Source organism: Caenorhabditis remanei, chromosome II (genome assembly GCF_010183535.1).
Source record: "Caenorhabditis remanei strain PX506 chromosome II, whole genome shotgun sequence".
Taxonomy (NCBI): Eukaryota; Metazoa; Nematoda; class Chromadorea; order Rhabditida; family Rhabditidae; genus Caenorhabditis; species Caenorhabditis remanei.
Window position 1 is genome coordinate 3,424,031 of NC_071329.1, and position 15,818 is coordinate 3,439,848.

General features: G+C 39.0%; 1 protein-coding gene across 1 annotated transcript; it reads right to left on the reverse strand.

Moving 5' to 3' along the window:
* Positions 1-2,979: 2,979 nt before the first annotated feature.
* On the reverse strand, positions 2,980-13,539 carry GCK72_004298 (uncharacterized protein; the record flags this gene model as incomplete). The annotated part of the gene is made up of 13 exons (XM_053724589.1): positions 2,980-3,079; positions 3,870-4,024; positions 4,071-4,139; positions 4,191-4,312; positions 5,833-5,900; positions 7,108-7,508; positions 8,594-8,953; positions 9,534-9,602; positions 9,657-9,890; positions 9,937-10,271; positions 11,473-11,676; positions 12,238-12,430; positions 13,429-13,539. The coding sequence occupies 13 exons, from the start codon at positions 13,537-13,539 to the stop codon at positions 2,980-2,982; spliced, it is 2,421 nt and encodes an 806-aa protein (XP_053588783.1).
* Positions 13,540-15,818: the final 2,279 nt, after the last annotated feature.

Genomic DNA, 15,818 nt, shown 5'->3' on the forward strand with positions numbered 1-15,818 from the left:
AAAAAAAAGTATTTTAGGATGAAACTTTTAAACTCCCGAACGTTATGCCAAAAACGTCACATTGATTTTCGTAAGCAATGTATTTGAAAGTACTAACTTATAAAAACCCAAAATCCGAGAAGTTTTCTAAAATTCTCTAAAAAAAATTTCGAAAGCCACTGTTCACTCCAACAGGTCCTTGAACCCAATACCCCCTTGAAATTCGTTTTTTTTCTAGAATAGAGTGGGGCTGTGTAACCAAATTTCAACTTGAACAAATTGAACACAATGGAATTCTTTTGTTTTTTTCTGGGAAGAAATTTCAATTGTACATCTCATGTAACAATCAAATTCACTTTTTTTGAAACAAGAAAATCTTGCAGAAATGAACAACATGTATATTCCCCAAAAGTAGTATTACGTGTGTTGTAACAGATATGAAAAGTCAGAAAGAAAGAAATTTCGAGAAAACCGAGGAATCAAATGTCAAAATTGCGTGTGTGTGTCATCTCATGCTTCCGGAAAAGATTCTTCTTTCTTCGACATAAAAAGTTATTTGTAAGAAAAGAGAAAAGGAGTCATGAGATTCGATTAAAAGTGGATTAGTGTGGAGGGAGTCAATCGGAAATACGAATTATACTACAAATGAACATTTGTGTTATTTTGTGATTCGTTTCGTTCAAAAGGTTAATACGAGATGGGGATGACTAGATTTCTGGAGACATTAATAATGTTAAACGAGCGTTTCAGTCAGAGAGTTCTTGAACTAAACTACCAAATCTGAATATTCTATGTTTCTGTGACATCGTGATACGCATACTCTTTTTAAACTAATATCTTTAAATTATCATGAAATTACTCAGAAACGTTTTCGTACACTTTGAAAATTGGATTATTCACTCTTGACTAAGTACTGCACAGTTCTACACGTTATAAGCTGAAATAGTCCGATCCCAGGCATCAGGACTTCCAGACTTCCAGACACACTTGCAAACCGAGCCGAGCCTGGCCGAAACGGAATTTTATGAGATACCAAAATGTAGATTGCGGTGAGTTCTATGCCGATGACCTACTACGCGCCGCATGGCTATTCTTTGAGAAGATGCGGGCCGGGCTAGAATGGCGTAGTAGGTCATGAACATAGAACTCACCGCGATCTACATTTTGGTATATTTTTCAACTCATATCATTGAGTTTCAAGAAAGTTACGCTCAAGAACTGCATTTCTGATCGTTTTTGCAGTTTTTGACACGTTAGTCCACTTCACAACGTATCAACCGGCTCGGAGTAGACCATTGACATAGAATTACATTTTGATACATTTTTCGACTCTGGGACGTTTCGAAACCAAGACATTTCTACAGTATCGAAACATTTTCGGTTAAAAATGTGTTGAAAAACTGAGCAATTTCAGAACTACTTTAGTTTTTAGTAATTTTCTCAGAAAGTGTCTGCTCGGTTTTTAAGTGTTTTTGCAGCTCATAAGAATAACTTTAATGAGAGACTCATGTTTGAAACTACGCCTAAATAATCGGGAGTTGACGGTATGCATAGTTCATAGTTCACGTGTGGTATCATTTCAAATACGGTATCATTGTATTATGCCGGAATATAGGCCTGAAAAAAACGCGATAATGACCAAAAAAGACAATTTAGCTCGGCACGAAGCACGTTTACAAATAGCCATGTGGCCCGTAGTAGGTCACGGATATAGAACTCGCAAGTGTCAAAAAATAACATAAGAAATAGAGAAACACGTGCATTTCTGTAGGACTAAAGGTGTACCACTCTCGAAGTTTTTCAAAAAAAGTTTTTGAGTTTTTTTATGAAAAAGACTCATTTCGAAAGTGTGCCATTGTCTACTGACCATCCCATCATGTAATTTTTTTGGCATAACTACATAGATCAAACTCAGATCTCCACTTTTGTAGTTGACCACTTTTTCTACGAACACTTCCTGGAGAGTTACTGTAGGACATAGGAAGTGGTGACGGGATTTCAATAATTCCAATATTTTTAGTGAATTAGAGAAAATGAAGAATTCTTTGGCAGGTATCAGCTTAACAGTCTGAGATACAGTTTGGTCATAAAATATTTCTTATTTAAAGTTCAGTTCTAGAAATTTGATCACTTGAAGGGGTAAATACAGCTGCATACATTTTCTGCAACTCCAGCTATATATAGCTACCAACTTTATGGTCTCTTGAGCTCAATTTTTAGTGATTAGTTCTGGAAAAACGTGTACGATCACTTATTTCCAACCTTTTTTTAATCTACCAGAGAAGGGCTTTGGACTTTTGAGCAGGATTACTATAACGGTCTTTTCTATGATCTTGAAGGTACATTGGAGGATTCTATGTAGAACAAGATCCGCCATTTTGTATCAATTTTCGCTGCGCAGCGACTCAAGTATCTAGAGTTCAGTACCTGTCTAGCATACCGCCTGTTTAACATTTCTAATCTCGTTCTCGGATATCCGCTTTTGCTGCGTAGCGACTCAAGGACACATTTTTAACTGAATTTTCATTTATGCAGGAATCAATAAAATATATATCAAAAGAGAGGAAAATAGAGATCGTGACATTGTTTTTTTTAATAAAAATGGAGAATTGGAGAGTGTGACTAGAAAGGAATAGAACCAGATTTTTTTTCACATTTCAGATTGATTCAAAGATTAGATGTTATATCTCTGAAAATCTGAAAACCGAAAAACAGAAATTCTGATTCAGAGAAGGAAAGGGAGAGAAGACACCTGCGATTAGGCATATTTGGTCAAAGGGGGTGGGGGAATAAAGCTGAGGTAAAAAATTAAAGACGAAGAAAAAGAAAATTGGAATGATTTTTGGTAAAAAAGAAAGAGAGAACAGGTGAAGAATCGTTAAAATAGTGGAACAACACAACCAAAGATGACGACGATAAATAGAGAGATCAATGAGTAAAGAATGTGTAAATGAGATAATGGGTGGCCTAGGAAGGAAAGTTAGGCCAGTGGGGGGGGGTCTACCAAATAGTGCACTTGTCTGGTGGGTTCATGAAACTTGTGGTTGGGCACTTCCAGGCTTCTGCGAATTCTGGAGAGTTTTGGAGAGAGCCGAGCATTCTGGAATTTGAAGGCTATTATCTCATCAGCGATTAGTGCCAGCTAACAAGCATTTACTACAAAAATATTCAGCTAGAAATTTCACACATTTTTGTAGTTGAGAATTTTTTGATAACACTAAAAACTGAAGAGTTATAAGCCGTCAAAGTTTGAGCATCTTCATAAGAAACGCAGAGAAGCTAGAGTGTCTAGTTGTCTGCGCTCTGTCTTTCTGATAGCTTGACTTCAAACGCTTGTATCTCCTTGCCTACCACAGTTATCAAAAAAGTGTAAACTACAAAAATGATTAGCAGGAAATCTCACACATTTTTGTAGTTGACAACTTTTTAATAGCACTAAAGATTAAAAAGTTACATGCCCTTAAAATTAAAGCAGCGACGCAGAGAAGCTAGCGTGTCTAGTTGTCTGCACTCTGTCTTTCTGATAGCTTGACTTCAAACGCTTGTATCTCCTTGCCTACCACAGTTATCAAAAAAGTGTAAACTACAAAAATGATTAGCAGGAAATTTCACACATTTTTGTAGTTGACAACTTTTTCATAGGACTAAAGACTAAAGAGTTATAAGCTTTCAAAGTTTGATCATCTCCATAAGAGACGCAGAGAAGCTAGCGTGTCTAGTTGTCTGCGCTCTCTTTTCTCTTTCTACTGAAAATTGTTAATTCTACACATTTTCGTTTGTTGACAATTTTTTGATAGCACTGATCGTTGCGGAGATATGGAGGGTGCAGACACTCAGCCGCTCTAGCTTCTCTGCGTCTCTGCATAACTACAGTAACCCATGACACCTACCGTATTCTCTCCTCCATATGTGGTTGCAATTTATAACTTTTCGACCTCAAAGCACACCACCCTTGGGTATAAGCCAGGAAAAACAGTTGGTCCTGTGAATACTTTTCCAGTCCAGGCATTCTAGCAGACGTCTTCTCTCCATTCGCTTTCCATGCCTGGAAATCATTCATTAATTGATGATGGGCCTACCGGGTCCCTTACCTCATAAGCCACTTTAAGTCCCACATGATCGGCAATGTTTTCGTAGAGACCTTCCTTCGCGGCGTTCATCTGAATAACAAATTAGTTGGCGGGGAGAAAAAAAACAGGAAAGGAAATTACGTCATGTGAATCCATTAATCCGGCGTATTGTTTAACGAAACACTGCTCACGGGTCTTGAAGCGTCGGGAGGATTCGGCGCTCCACCAGGTGCCGAGGTTACCCGTCGGGCCGTGGAGTTTGCCTGGAAAATGGGTTGATGATTTGAAATCGTTATCAGAGATATGTCTGTGATGGTTTGAAAATTCTGGAAAAACACGGACACCGTCCTTATTACGGGGTATAATTGACCAACGTTCGGGTAATCTGACTTTCAGGATGTAAAACTGTGGTGCTGTGTCACTAAGGAACGTGTTGTCGTAGCTGATCCCAGATTACGGTGGACTGACTTTGAGACAACACAGATTCGGATAAATATTACAGCAAAGTTCGGTGTAATAGTGGCGCGCTAGTTTACGGTGGTATCACTTTTATAAATTTAAAATTTTGTGTCATGCGCGTTTCAGGACGGTATGATATCAGAGATTCCGATTGTTTTCTTCTCATTGGCTGAAAATTAGATCTCTGGTGTAACTTCACGCAGACTAGCTTACAACTTTGTGGTTAGGTATTTTGTGTGGTTAGTCGTGGCCTAACTTTCTATGACCTAACTTCCAGGCAGTACAGATTCTGATAGCTTGTGGACTTTCTAATTATGGCTGTGTAATTTTTAACTGTTAGAATGTATCTGCGGTATAAATCACCCAAGCCAAAACACCATTGATGTGTCTTAACGTGACCTATCTTGTGATGACCGTACTCATGGTGGCCTTTGTTTTGGTGACCTAAGTTTCAGTGACTGAATTTCATGAAATCCTCTATTTCATTCATGTAATACTCCGGCACTATGTAGCTATCAATAGTCGGATTTGTGTGGCCTAACTCATGGCAGCCTAGATTGGGATGGCCTAACTTTTCATGGCTAAACTTTTTAGGCGATCAGAATTGCATGGAATTCCGACTTCCAACTTCCGGATAAGAAATGTTGACATTTTTGTTGATAGCTCCGTTCGGTTAGTGGTGAACACCTAATCCGAGGTGACTTAGTTTCCCGTGGCCTAACTTTCCATAGCCTAGCTCTCCGCTAGTCCCTCTCTCGCATTTTCTATTTTTTTTTCTCCAGACTCAATTTGTTTTTCATTTCCAAATATCCAAACCAGATGTGAGATCTCTGCAAAGCACTCTTGATTCTAATTAATTGTTTTCCTCTCCTTTCTTCTATTTTTTGTTATTCCTGAAGGAGGCTTCGGCCACGTCATCTGCCACACACCTTCTGACTAGACACCCATTCATAACACCTAGGTTGAGGGTAACCAATTAACTAAATTTCATAACTTCCGCCTTCTATTCAGAATCCACGTCATCATCTGATTCTGATTCAGAAGAGTTTCGCCAAAACAAAAAGTGTGCGTGGGTCGTACATAGCTAAAAATAGCGACAAGGGGAGTGTGTAATTAGAGCGAGAAGCTTAAACTAGCCTCGTTTTCCTTCTCGCGGAATTCAGATGACCACAAACATGAGAGAGCATTGGGACACTAGAGAGGAGGAAGCGGTCATTAAAAGGGAGAGTCTCTCCCTCTCGTTAACTCGTTTAGAATGACTAGTAGTATTCAGAAGCGGAAACAGAATATATTCAGAATAATTCAGAATGACCGGGGGACTAACCTTGTCCGTCGAATGCGTGTGTGAACTCGTGTCCGATGATTGTTCCGATACCGGCGTAGTTGGCGAAGCTGGAAATTGAAGATATGAAAATCTGTGTGGCAGAAAATTATAGTGCATGAAATTTTACACATTTTGCTAGTTGTCAACTATTTGATAGAATACGACGCTGCAGAGATATACCCGTTAGAAGTTGAGCGGAGAGAGCAGACAGTCAGACGCTCTAGCTTCTCTGCGTCTCTCGAGAAACTTTGACAGCGTATATCTCTTAATCAAAAAGATATATCAAAAAATTGTCAACTAATGTAATGTGTGAAATTTTGAGCTCTACAGTTTTGTAGTCGTCAAGTTTTAATAAAATTTAATAGCCAATAAGATATAAGAGTTAGAAAATGGACTATCTGTACCAAATTTCTTTTAATGGAATTTATGTACATGCCAAAAAAGCTGAAGACGTGAGGATTCTAAATTTGTTTTTAAATTTGAACTGGAAAGGAGACACAAAAGTTTTTGTGTGTTAGGCTTCAGAATTTTGGCAAAATTAGAGAAGACCTTAAAATTTAAAGGCAGACTCAGAATCCTCACGTCTTCAGCTTTTTCTTCATGTAGATTCTATTAAGCGAGTTTCTAACTCTCATATCTTATTGTATTTGATTTCAAAGCAAAAAAGTGTTGTATCTCGGTTCAAATTGATGTTAAACGAAGTTTAAATACATATTCAGAATCTTCAGGACTTCAGCTTTTTAGAAAAATTAAAATGTAATGTTTACACTAACACACAAATGTGTTATTCTGGCTCTTTGGATCCGGGACGTTTCGACACCAGATGTTCGGAAAAATGAGACATTCACAACAGACATTTTGAAATTTTGGAAAAAACGAGAAAAAAGATCATAGTGTCGAAACGCCTAACGTCTCGAAGCCTTTATTTATTCTTGTAGAATGTTCGGTGCTCGTATTTTACAGGTTTGAGGAGGGATCGTTTAATCTGTTTACTCAAAAAATGTGAAAACTCTCCTGTTTTGGAACCAAGACATTTCAAAGCCAGAAGTTTTTGAACCGGGCACACGTGGACAGAAAACAATTTTACACTTGAAAAACTGTGAAAATTCAACTTCTGTTCTCCCAGTTTCAAAATGTCCCTTTTCAAAGTGTCACGGTTTCTGAATGTCCTGGTTTCACCGTACATCTGGACAGACGGAGACACGAACAAACAGACAGAACAGAATTTACTGTGTTTTTCTGCTATCCAAGCCTTCAAACTAACAAAAAACTCACTCTAACTGATGTTCATCGGAATACGGAAGTCTCAACGAGTCGAATGGAATCTGTATGAGATTTCTCTCATAATTATGAGCCGGCACCGAAATCGCTGGTCTCGTGTCGACCCAAGCTCTTGGATCAACAGGTAGACGTAACCGCTGGAGACGTTCCTTGTAGACAGACGAGCTTCCCAGGACCATTGACCAGAATAGACTGTCATGTAGTCTTACGGCCTCTTTTTCCATCTCGTAGTCACTTCTCATCGCGTCGGGGAATCCGATGAATCTCGTCATGTTGCTCACCTTGTCGACGACGTTTTGACGGGTTTCAGAGTCGGAGAACTGGTTACTCGATTTGACCATTTCCTCGTATTTTTCTTGTATCCGATCGGCAATGTTTTGGACTGCTTTCACGTTCTGAAATTTGGATGATTGGAAAGGTGAAGACGTGGCAATTCTGAATCCGCTTGTAAATTTGATCTACGATAAAAATGAACGGAGACACAAGAAATCTCTGTTCGTTTTGACTTTTATTAAAATTTAAATACAGATTCAGAATACTCACGTCTTCAGCTTTTTCAGCATGTAAAGTCCATTGAAATTTTAAAAAATACAATGGAGCGAGATTTTAACTCTTATATCTTATTGGCTATTAAATTTCATAAAAACTTATCGACTACAAAACTGTAGAGCTCAAAATTTCACACATTACATTAGTTCACAATTTTTTGATATATCTTTTTGATTAACAGATATACGCTGTCAAAGTTTCTCGAGAGACGCAGAGAAGCTAGAGCGTCTGACTGTCTGCTCTCTCCCTTCAACTTCTAACGCTCATAACTTTTGAGCCGCTTGTGCTACCAAAAAATTGTCAACTAACAAAATGTGTAAAATTGCATGCACTATAATTTTCTGCCTAAAACTTTTTTCATATCTTATGTTTTTGTGCAGATAACTAGACTTTTATTGCGGAGTAGAAGTGACAGAGTAAGAGAGCCTCAGACAGTCAGACACTCTAGCTGCTCTGTGTCTCTCGTCTCTGTTCAAACATGTAAACATGTAAACTTGTTATTTCTTAGATTTTAAAAGCATAAGCGTTCTAATTGTGCGGAGAGATTCAGAGAAGCTAGAGTCCCTTAAGATATCTCCCTTTAAGGCAGTTATCTCCGCGAAACAAATTGATATAGAGATATTTCAAAATGGAAAATTGTAGAGCGTAAAATCTTACACATTTTGTTAGTTGACCACTTCTTGAAAGCACAAATGGCTCAAAAGCAATGAGCGTTAGAAGTTAAGCGGAGGGCGCAGACAGTGAGACAGTCTAGCTTCTCTGCGTCTCTCACAACTTTGATAACGCATATCTCGGCGCGATAGCGAGCTATCAAAACGTTGTCAACTAACAAAATGTGTAAAATTTCATGCTCTATAATTTTCTGCTTGGAAATTTGTTTCATATATTATGTTTTTGCAGAGATAACAAAGCTATAATAACCATCACTCACCCTCTCTGTATGATCGATTCCATCAATTTTCCTCAAAATCGATGGCAGTGACAACGGGAAGATGCCCGACAACCTCAACACACAAAACTCTTTTCTCTGACTAGCAGCGCCCGAGTACAACGACACAGCCATCCACAGTAATCCGTCGCGACACTTTGGCGACGCGTACGCCAAATGGAACATGATAGTCTTCCACTTCACATAATTCTTTAGAATCGCCACACCGCTTCTCGACTCTTTCAGTTTTTGCACAATCGTCGAGAGGATCGGAATCCATTGGGTACCCGTTTTGAGAGCGATCGGTTCCGAGTGAGAGAGGTTCTCGCCGACGAGACGAGACAGGAAATAGTGCCAGTTGATCTGAAAATGGAATACAAAAAATATGTTTGATAGAGTATGTCTGTGTGTCCGTGTGTCCGCATTTCAATTAATTGGCTGTGTGTCAGAGTTCCGGTAGACGGAAGTCGGAAGTCGGATTTCCATACAACTCTGCTGTGTGTATATCAGAGTTGCATGGAATTCCGACTTCCGACTTCCGACTTCCGGGCGTTTTTTCCTTTAGGACTTCCGACTTCAGGATTAGAAATTTTCACTTCCATACAACTCTGCTGTGTGTATATGAGTGCGGATGTTTCGATATTTTGTCTTTCTGTGTGTCCGATTATCCAGATGTCCAAAAACGTCATCCGAATGTTTTGTCTAAGTTTGTCTGTATGTTTGTTTGTCCGGATGTCTACAAGTCTGTCCGAAATTTTTGAAAGAAAACGGAAATTTCTGCTTTTTTTTGAGAAAAAAACTCTTTCTTGAGAAAAAACTCTTTCTTGAGGGAAAAAATCTTTCTTGAAGGAAAATTTTTTCTGGAATTAAAAAATCCGTATGTCCAGATGTCTTTCTGTCTGTCTGTCTGTGTTTCCAGATGTCCGGATGTCTCTCAACTCACAGCTGGCGCAATTTCCTGCAGCTCCCGAAGCGAGACCACCGTATACCGCTCCTTTTTCTCCTTGTAGAACTGCAAAATTTCGAGAATTGTTCAACGTGGTCTAGAATCCTTCTAGGTACCTACCGTAGACCCAGCGACCGTAATCTGGTACTCGAGATAAATCATATTGGCAATCATCATCCGGACTTTCTCATCGCTCGAATCGAATCCCAACACGGCGGCCAACTCCTCACCGACTTGTTGTAACGCCCGTGTCACCGGTGGTCCTTCCATTTTTCCGTAGATCATTTCAGGCGTCAACTCTTTGTCGTAATGATATTTCTCCGGAGCCAACAGGATCGGGAGCTGCTCGTAGATCTATAAGAAATGGGCGATAGTCCTCCGGGCACACCTCCTAGCTTACCGTAATCAAGTGCTCCTTCGAATCCAAATAATTCACCTCCACACCAGCCCAAAACAACGGAAAAACCGAATAATTGAACGCGCTGAGTATCATATCCTCAATCTCGAATCGCCTCCGCTTCTTCTCATCCTCATCCACCTCAATCTCGAAACTCTCCTCCTGCTCCAATGCTCCATTCCGGAGCTCTGGCATCCATCCGCCGAGCTCGTCGACGAATCGCTCCCACAAGTGTAGTCCTGTCTGTTCGAGAGTGTCCGTGTCCATGCATTGTTCGTACATTTTCGCCGCTGCCCGTTCGCCGGCGTTTGTGGGTAAAGGGTAGGAACCGTCGTTTACTGGAAATTTTTGGGAACGGTTGAGCTGAGCCTAACTAGAGAAGCTAGGGAACTAAGGATTTTAGGCTTTGGGGCTTAGGCTCAAAACTTGAAGGTTAGGCTAACTAGGGAAGGCCCTCAACTCGGTCTGGAGTTATGGGACGTGATTTATATCATTGGAAAGCTGAGAAAACGCTGATTCCAAATATATATTCAGTTTTTGCTCTAGAGGCCTAGTATTCGAGAAAAACGAGGTCAAAGTATGAACCTTCTAACAAGTGATTACCTTACCGACGTCCCATAACTCCAGACCGAGTCGAGGGCCTTCCCTAGAAAGAAGTGAGAGTGTGCGATAAAAATAAGGCAGCCTCTTACTATAATAGGCTGCCTTATTTTCAGCACACGCTCTAAATCCTTAGCCTAACTTTTAAATTCTGAGCCAAAACTCAAAATCATCGATTTAAGCTTGAAATGCTTAGCTCCGGACCAAATTTCCTAATCTATTGCCTAAGCACAACAGCCTAAAAAATGATCAGAACTCATTTTCAAGCTTGAGCCCTAAAAGTCCGGTTAAGCCTAAGCTTAACAACTTTGTCATGTGCAAGACGGGAAATTTTCCAAAATTACAGCACAGCTAGACCATTTTTTTTTGTGCACCGTTTTTAAAAATTCGGGGGCTCGAAACTTTACGAGCATTTTACATAAACCTAAGCCTATCTGAACCAGAAATTTTGAATCTGAGACCGATGTTCTCAAATTTTGCTAAAAATCTTAGGCTAAGACTACCGAGCATGGCTTAAGTCTGAAAATTTTAGTCTAGGCAGAAAATCCTTAGCCTGAACTTAAAATCCTAAGCCCGAGTTTGAAATATTAAACAGACAAGCGAGACGCATAGAAGCTAGAGAGTCTGACTGTCTGCGCTCTCTCCCATCTCAAACGTTTATAACTTTTGAGCCTCTAAAGATAGCCAAAAGGTGTCAACTAAGAAAATGTGTAAAATGTTATGCTCTATAAAGTAGCAATTTGAAAATTTCAAATATCGTCAATTCTCGCTGAGATAACAGCGTGTAACTGTCGCCAAGGAGAGAGTGTGATGGCGCAGACAGTCAAACACTCTAGCTTCTCTGTGTCTCTATTTCTTCGGATTCAAAAATAAACGCATTATCATCCTTTCGCCTAACAGCCTTAAGTCTAAAACCTTTTTCCAAAAAAGAGCACTCACTTTTATGCATTGCCTGTACCATCTGATCATGGGCGGTGCGTTGAGTTTCATACAAAGTATTCCAGGAGTCGTATTTAAGATTCACAGATTGATTGATCCATCCGCCGCAGGCAAACTGATAAAAGTTGTCGCACGGCTCGACACTCGCGTCGACTCGTTTCAGAAGACGTGCCGCCGTCATCACGCAGTCTTCTGTCGTGCACGCTGGAAATTTTTTTAGGGTTTTAGAGATACGGTACCGATCAAAATGTTGTAAACTTCGGTCGTTTTCAGTTGAAATTGGTCAACTTTGAAAGTGTGTCATAGTTATACTTTTTGTCCCATCAAGTAGATTTTTAATGGATCGTACAAATCAAAGGTAGAGCTCCATTTTTGTAGTTGACAACTTTTTTGTACGGACACTCTCCAGAGAGTTATGGAAAATTTAAGGGAACAGCTCACAAATCGCACTACTTTGCATTAAGATGGGACGATTTTAAGGGGGAATTACAGTACCGCTCAAAAGTATATTAAGCAAAATAGTGCGATTTTTGAGCTGTCCCCTTAAAATGACCATAACTCTCTAGGGAGTGTCCGTACAAAAAAGTTGTCAACTACAAAAATGGAGATCTACCTTTGATTTGTATGATCCATTAAAAATCTACTTGATGGGACAATAAGTATAACCATGACACACTCTCAAAGTCGGATCTTTTCAACTGAAAAAAGCAAAACTTAATATACTTTTGAGCGATACTGCAGATCACAAGTGGGATACAAGCTTACGTAATGTTTGATAGTAGAGAAAAGTGGCGATGGCGAAGCTGAGGGTTACGAATAGAAAAATGACAAGTGTGGTGAGCAACACGCAGCCTTTCGAACTGCCAGCCGCCTCTTTTGACCGGCTTGACGGGGGTTGACCTGTATCACGCAACAATGAGGACGTCGCTTGTTTTCCCTCTTCGAGAGATACGCCATTCTGAAAAAAAGATAATTGGGCGGGTAATTAGGCAATTAATTAGGAAGAGTACCTCCACAGAATAGGCTAGTGAGTTTTGGTTTTTTAGAACTCTATAAACCTTAGCCATTGAACTAAGAGACGAAAAAAGTGTTTGGTATGTGTAGAGTCTGATTATTCAAATTCCACTCGGATTAAACCAGATTGCTACAATTCCAGAAATCTTCTGTTTTGTATGTGCCTTTAGTCATATTGTGTGTTGATAGTGGAAATACAATTTTTGAGATTCCGAAAGATTGGCTTATCATGGGATATGGATTTGGATAGATGGGAGGAGGACAGAGTACGGGCAGAGAGAGAGAGAGAGATACAAGACGCAGAGAAGCTAGAGAGTCTGACTGTCTGCGCTCTCTTCCTCTCTACTCAAACTTCAAACGTCTATAACTTTTGAGCATCAAGAGATATCAAAAAGGTGCCAAATAAGAAAATATGTAAAATTTTATGCTCTATAAAATAGTAATTTTAAAATTTTAAATATCATTAGTTCTCGATGAGATAACTGCACATAACTGTCGCTTGGAGGAAAGGAGAGAGGGCAATGGCGCAGACAGTCAGACACTCTAGCTTCTCTGCGTCTCTCACCGCTGTATCTTCAGCTTACTGGTTCACTAGTTAATACGAACTTGATAACTCTCACAGCCCACCCTCGAGAGACGCAGAGAAGGTAGAGCATCTGACTATCTGCGCCCTCTCTCTCTCTCTCTCTCTCTCTCTCTCTCTCTCTCTCTCTCTGTCATTTCCCTCTTTAAGACCTGTTATCTCTGCGAAAATAATTGATATTGAAATGTTTTTAAATGGAAAATCATAGAGCATAAAATTTTACATATTTTGCTAGTTGAGCATTCATTGATAGGACAAACGGCTCAAAAGTTATAAGCGTTAAAAGTTGAAGGGAGGGGCGCAGACAGTCAGACACTCTAGCTTCTCTGCGTCTCTCACAACATTTTTTCAACTCTTACCGAAAACGACTGTATCGGCGTGTCTTCCGACGGTAATAACGGATTCAGTGAACTGTAGGAACGCATCTCATGCGATAAGCTTCTCTGTAGTTTTTCCAGTAACCTGGTCATTTTTTTTTGCTGGAATTTTAGTTATAGAAGATTCCAGAAGGGAAAAAAACGATATATGATGAAAGATCAAGGGGGAAAAGAGATAAACTGATGACGACACAAGAGAAAATCTGCAGGAAGACATACGTGAGAGAGATAAGAAAGATGTATGTGTTGCAAAGTGGAGTGTACGATGTGTAATACGGAAAAATGTGTGGATTTTCATTTTTTGAAAGAAAATGAACGACGAAATGCACGTGGGGTGACTCAGCTGATCAGCCTGCCTTAATGATTTCTAGGTCACACCCATTCAAGTTTTGAATGAAAGGGGAGAGGGGGGAGGCAATAAGTTAATGATTTATGTGATATGTACGCGTAGAAATGGTTGATTGTCTTATCTGAAAGGGTAATAAAAGTTTGACAGGGAAGTGGTTTTGATAGGTTTGACAGGACTTCACGACTAGAGGCGTACTGTACTGCCCGACACTTGTAGTTTTCAGATGAAAAATGATCAACTCCAAAAAAATGTTTCGAAAATCTCTAACTTTTCTTTAAAATATACCTGATCTGACAAGGGAGTGTTCCAGACGTAACTCGGCCTTTCAAATTGGCTCATATCTTATAAGGTACTTTTGAACACGCTGATTCCGAATATGGAATCCAATTTTGCAGAACGCTTCACTGAACTGAGATATATGCATTTTAAGCCATTTCCAGTGCAAAAATTGCATTTTTCGAGTGACTTAAAATCAATTTTAGACCCAATTTTTTTTAAAAATTTTTTCTTTGTAATACGTGTAAATAAAGGTTAAAAAGCACATTAGGAATGCTTACTGGTTAAAAAAAATTCAAAAAAAGTTTTATCACAACTGTCCAAATGTCAAAAATGAAAGGGAGACAATTTTTTCGTCTGAAAAGTTTATCCACAGAAAACGCTGCTAATGTGCTTTTTCAACCTTTGTTTACACGTATTACAAAGAAAAAATTGGAAAAATTGGGTCTAAAATTGATTTTAAGTCACTCGAAAAATGCAATTTTGGCACTGGAAATGGCTTAAAATGCATATATCTCAGTTCAGTGAAGCGTTCTGCAAAATTGGATTCCATATTCGGAATCAGCGTGTTGAGAAGTACTAAAAAGGATATGAGCCAATTTGAAAGGCCGAGTTACGTCTGGAACACTCCCTAGTGAGCTGACACTGTTTAGCAACTGCTAGCTACCGTAAACTGGATTACTGTAGTTTTCGCGGTGAGAAAACTACAGTAATCCAGTTTTTTTTTTCATTTCACAAATATCGTTTTTATAGAAAACGGTTATTTGAAAAGTTTCAAAAACCTGTAACTTTCTTCGTTTTGGATAATTTCAGAATTTTTTTGGCTTGAATTAAAAAATATATTGGCCCCTGTCTAGTAAAAATAGAACTGTGCTATTGGACACTGTTTAATAACTCCTAGCTACAGCAAACTGGGTTACAGTAGTTTCCTAGAATGTTTATTTTTTCTAATTAAGTATCATTTGGCCTTAGAACACTAATACGTGTTACTGTAAAAATTTTCAGGTTACCAGATCAGCTACAGGAACGTAAACGTCGGGATCGTGTGCTGGTATTTTAAATACCGTAACTTAGTTCATAAAAAAGTGAGACAGTTTCAAAACTATACAAAAAGTTAGAGCCTAGCCAAAACCAAATCTATTTTCACCCCGGTCCTTTAAAAAAAATTTGTTAAAAATGAGTACCCATTTTTTGATCCGTGCCGGTCCGACAAATCTGGTTATAGTATTGTAGTTAGTTACCAAAGAAAATTCCAGGTCTTACAGAGGATTCTTAGGTAAAACTTATAAAAATTCTAAAAACTTTGAGTGAGATTTTCCTTCATTTTAAAGGTCCCTACTAACCTAATGATGTTTTATTTTCCCTTTTTGTCTAGACCATATTGCTCACTGAGCATTCAACTTTTAAAAACAATATCCCAATTCCCCCCTTCCATATTTCCCTTTGTATAGAGATCAGTCGCGTGGGTTACTTGGTTTATTCAATCAATTTGATTTAAACAATTGGATAAACTAGAGAGGGTCATGACACTTCTCTCTAGTTAGAAGAAAGGGGTGAGGAATAATTGGTATTTGGTGAGTAATATGCAAAGTGAATCAACTTTTGATTTGTATATTATATGGGCATACCCTATTTTTACACTGGACACTATGTTTTTATTATTAAAAAGAGTAAATGTAGGAGTTTGATATAGATTATTGGATTGTCTGGCGAGGGGAGAATAGAGAAAACAGGGATTCCGGTTCCA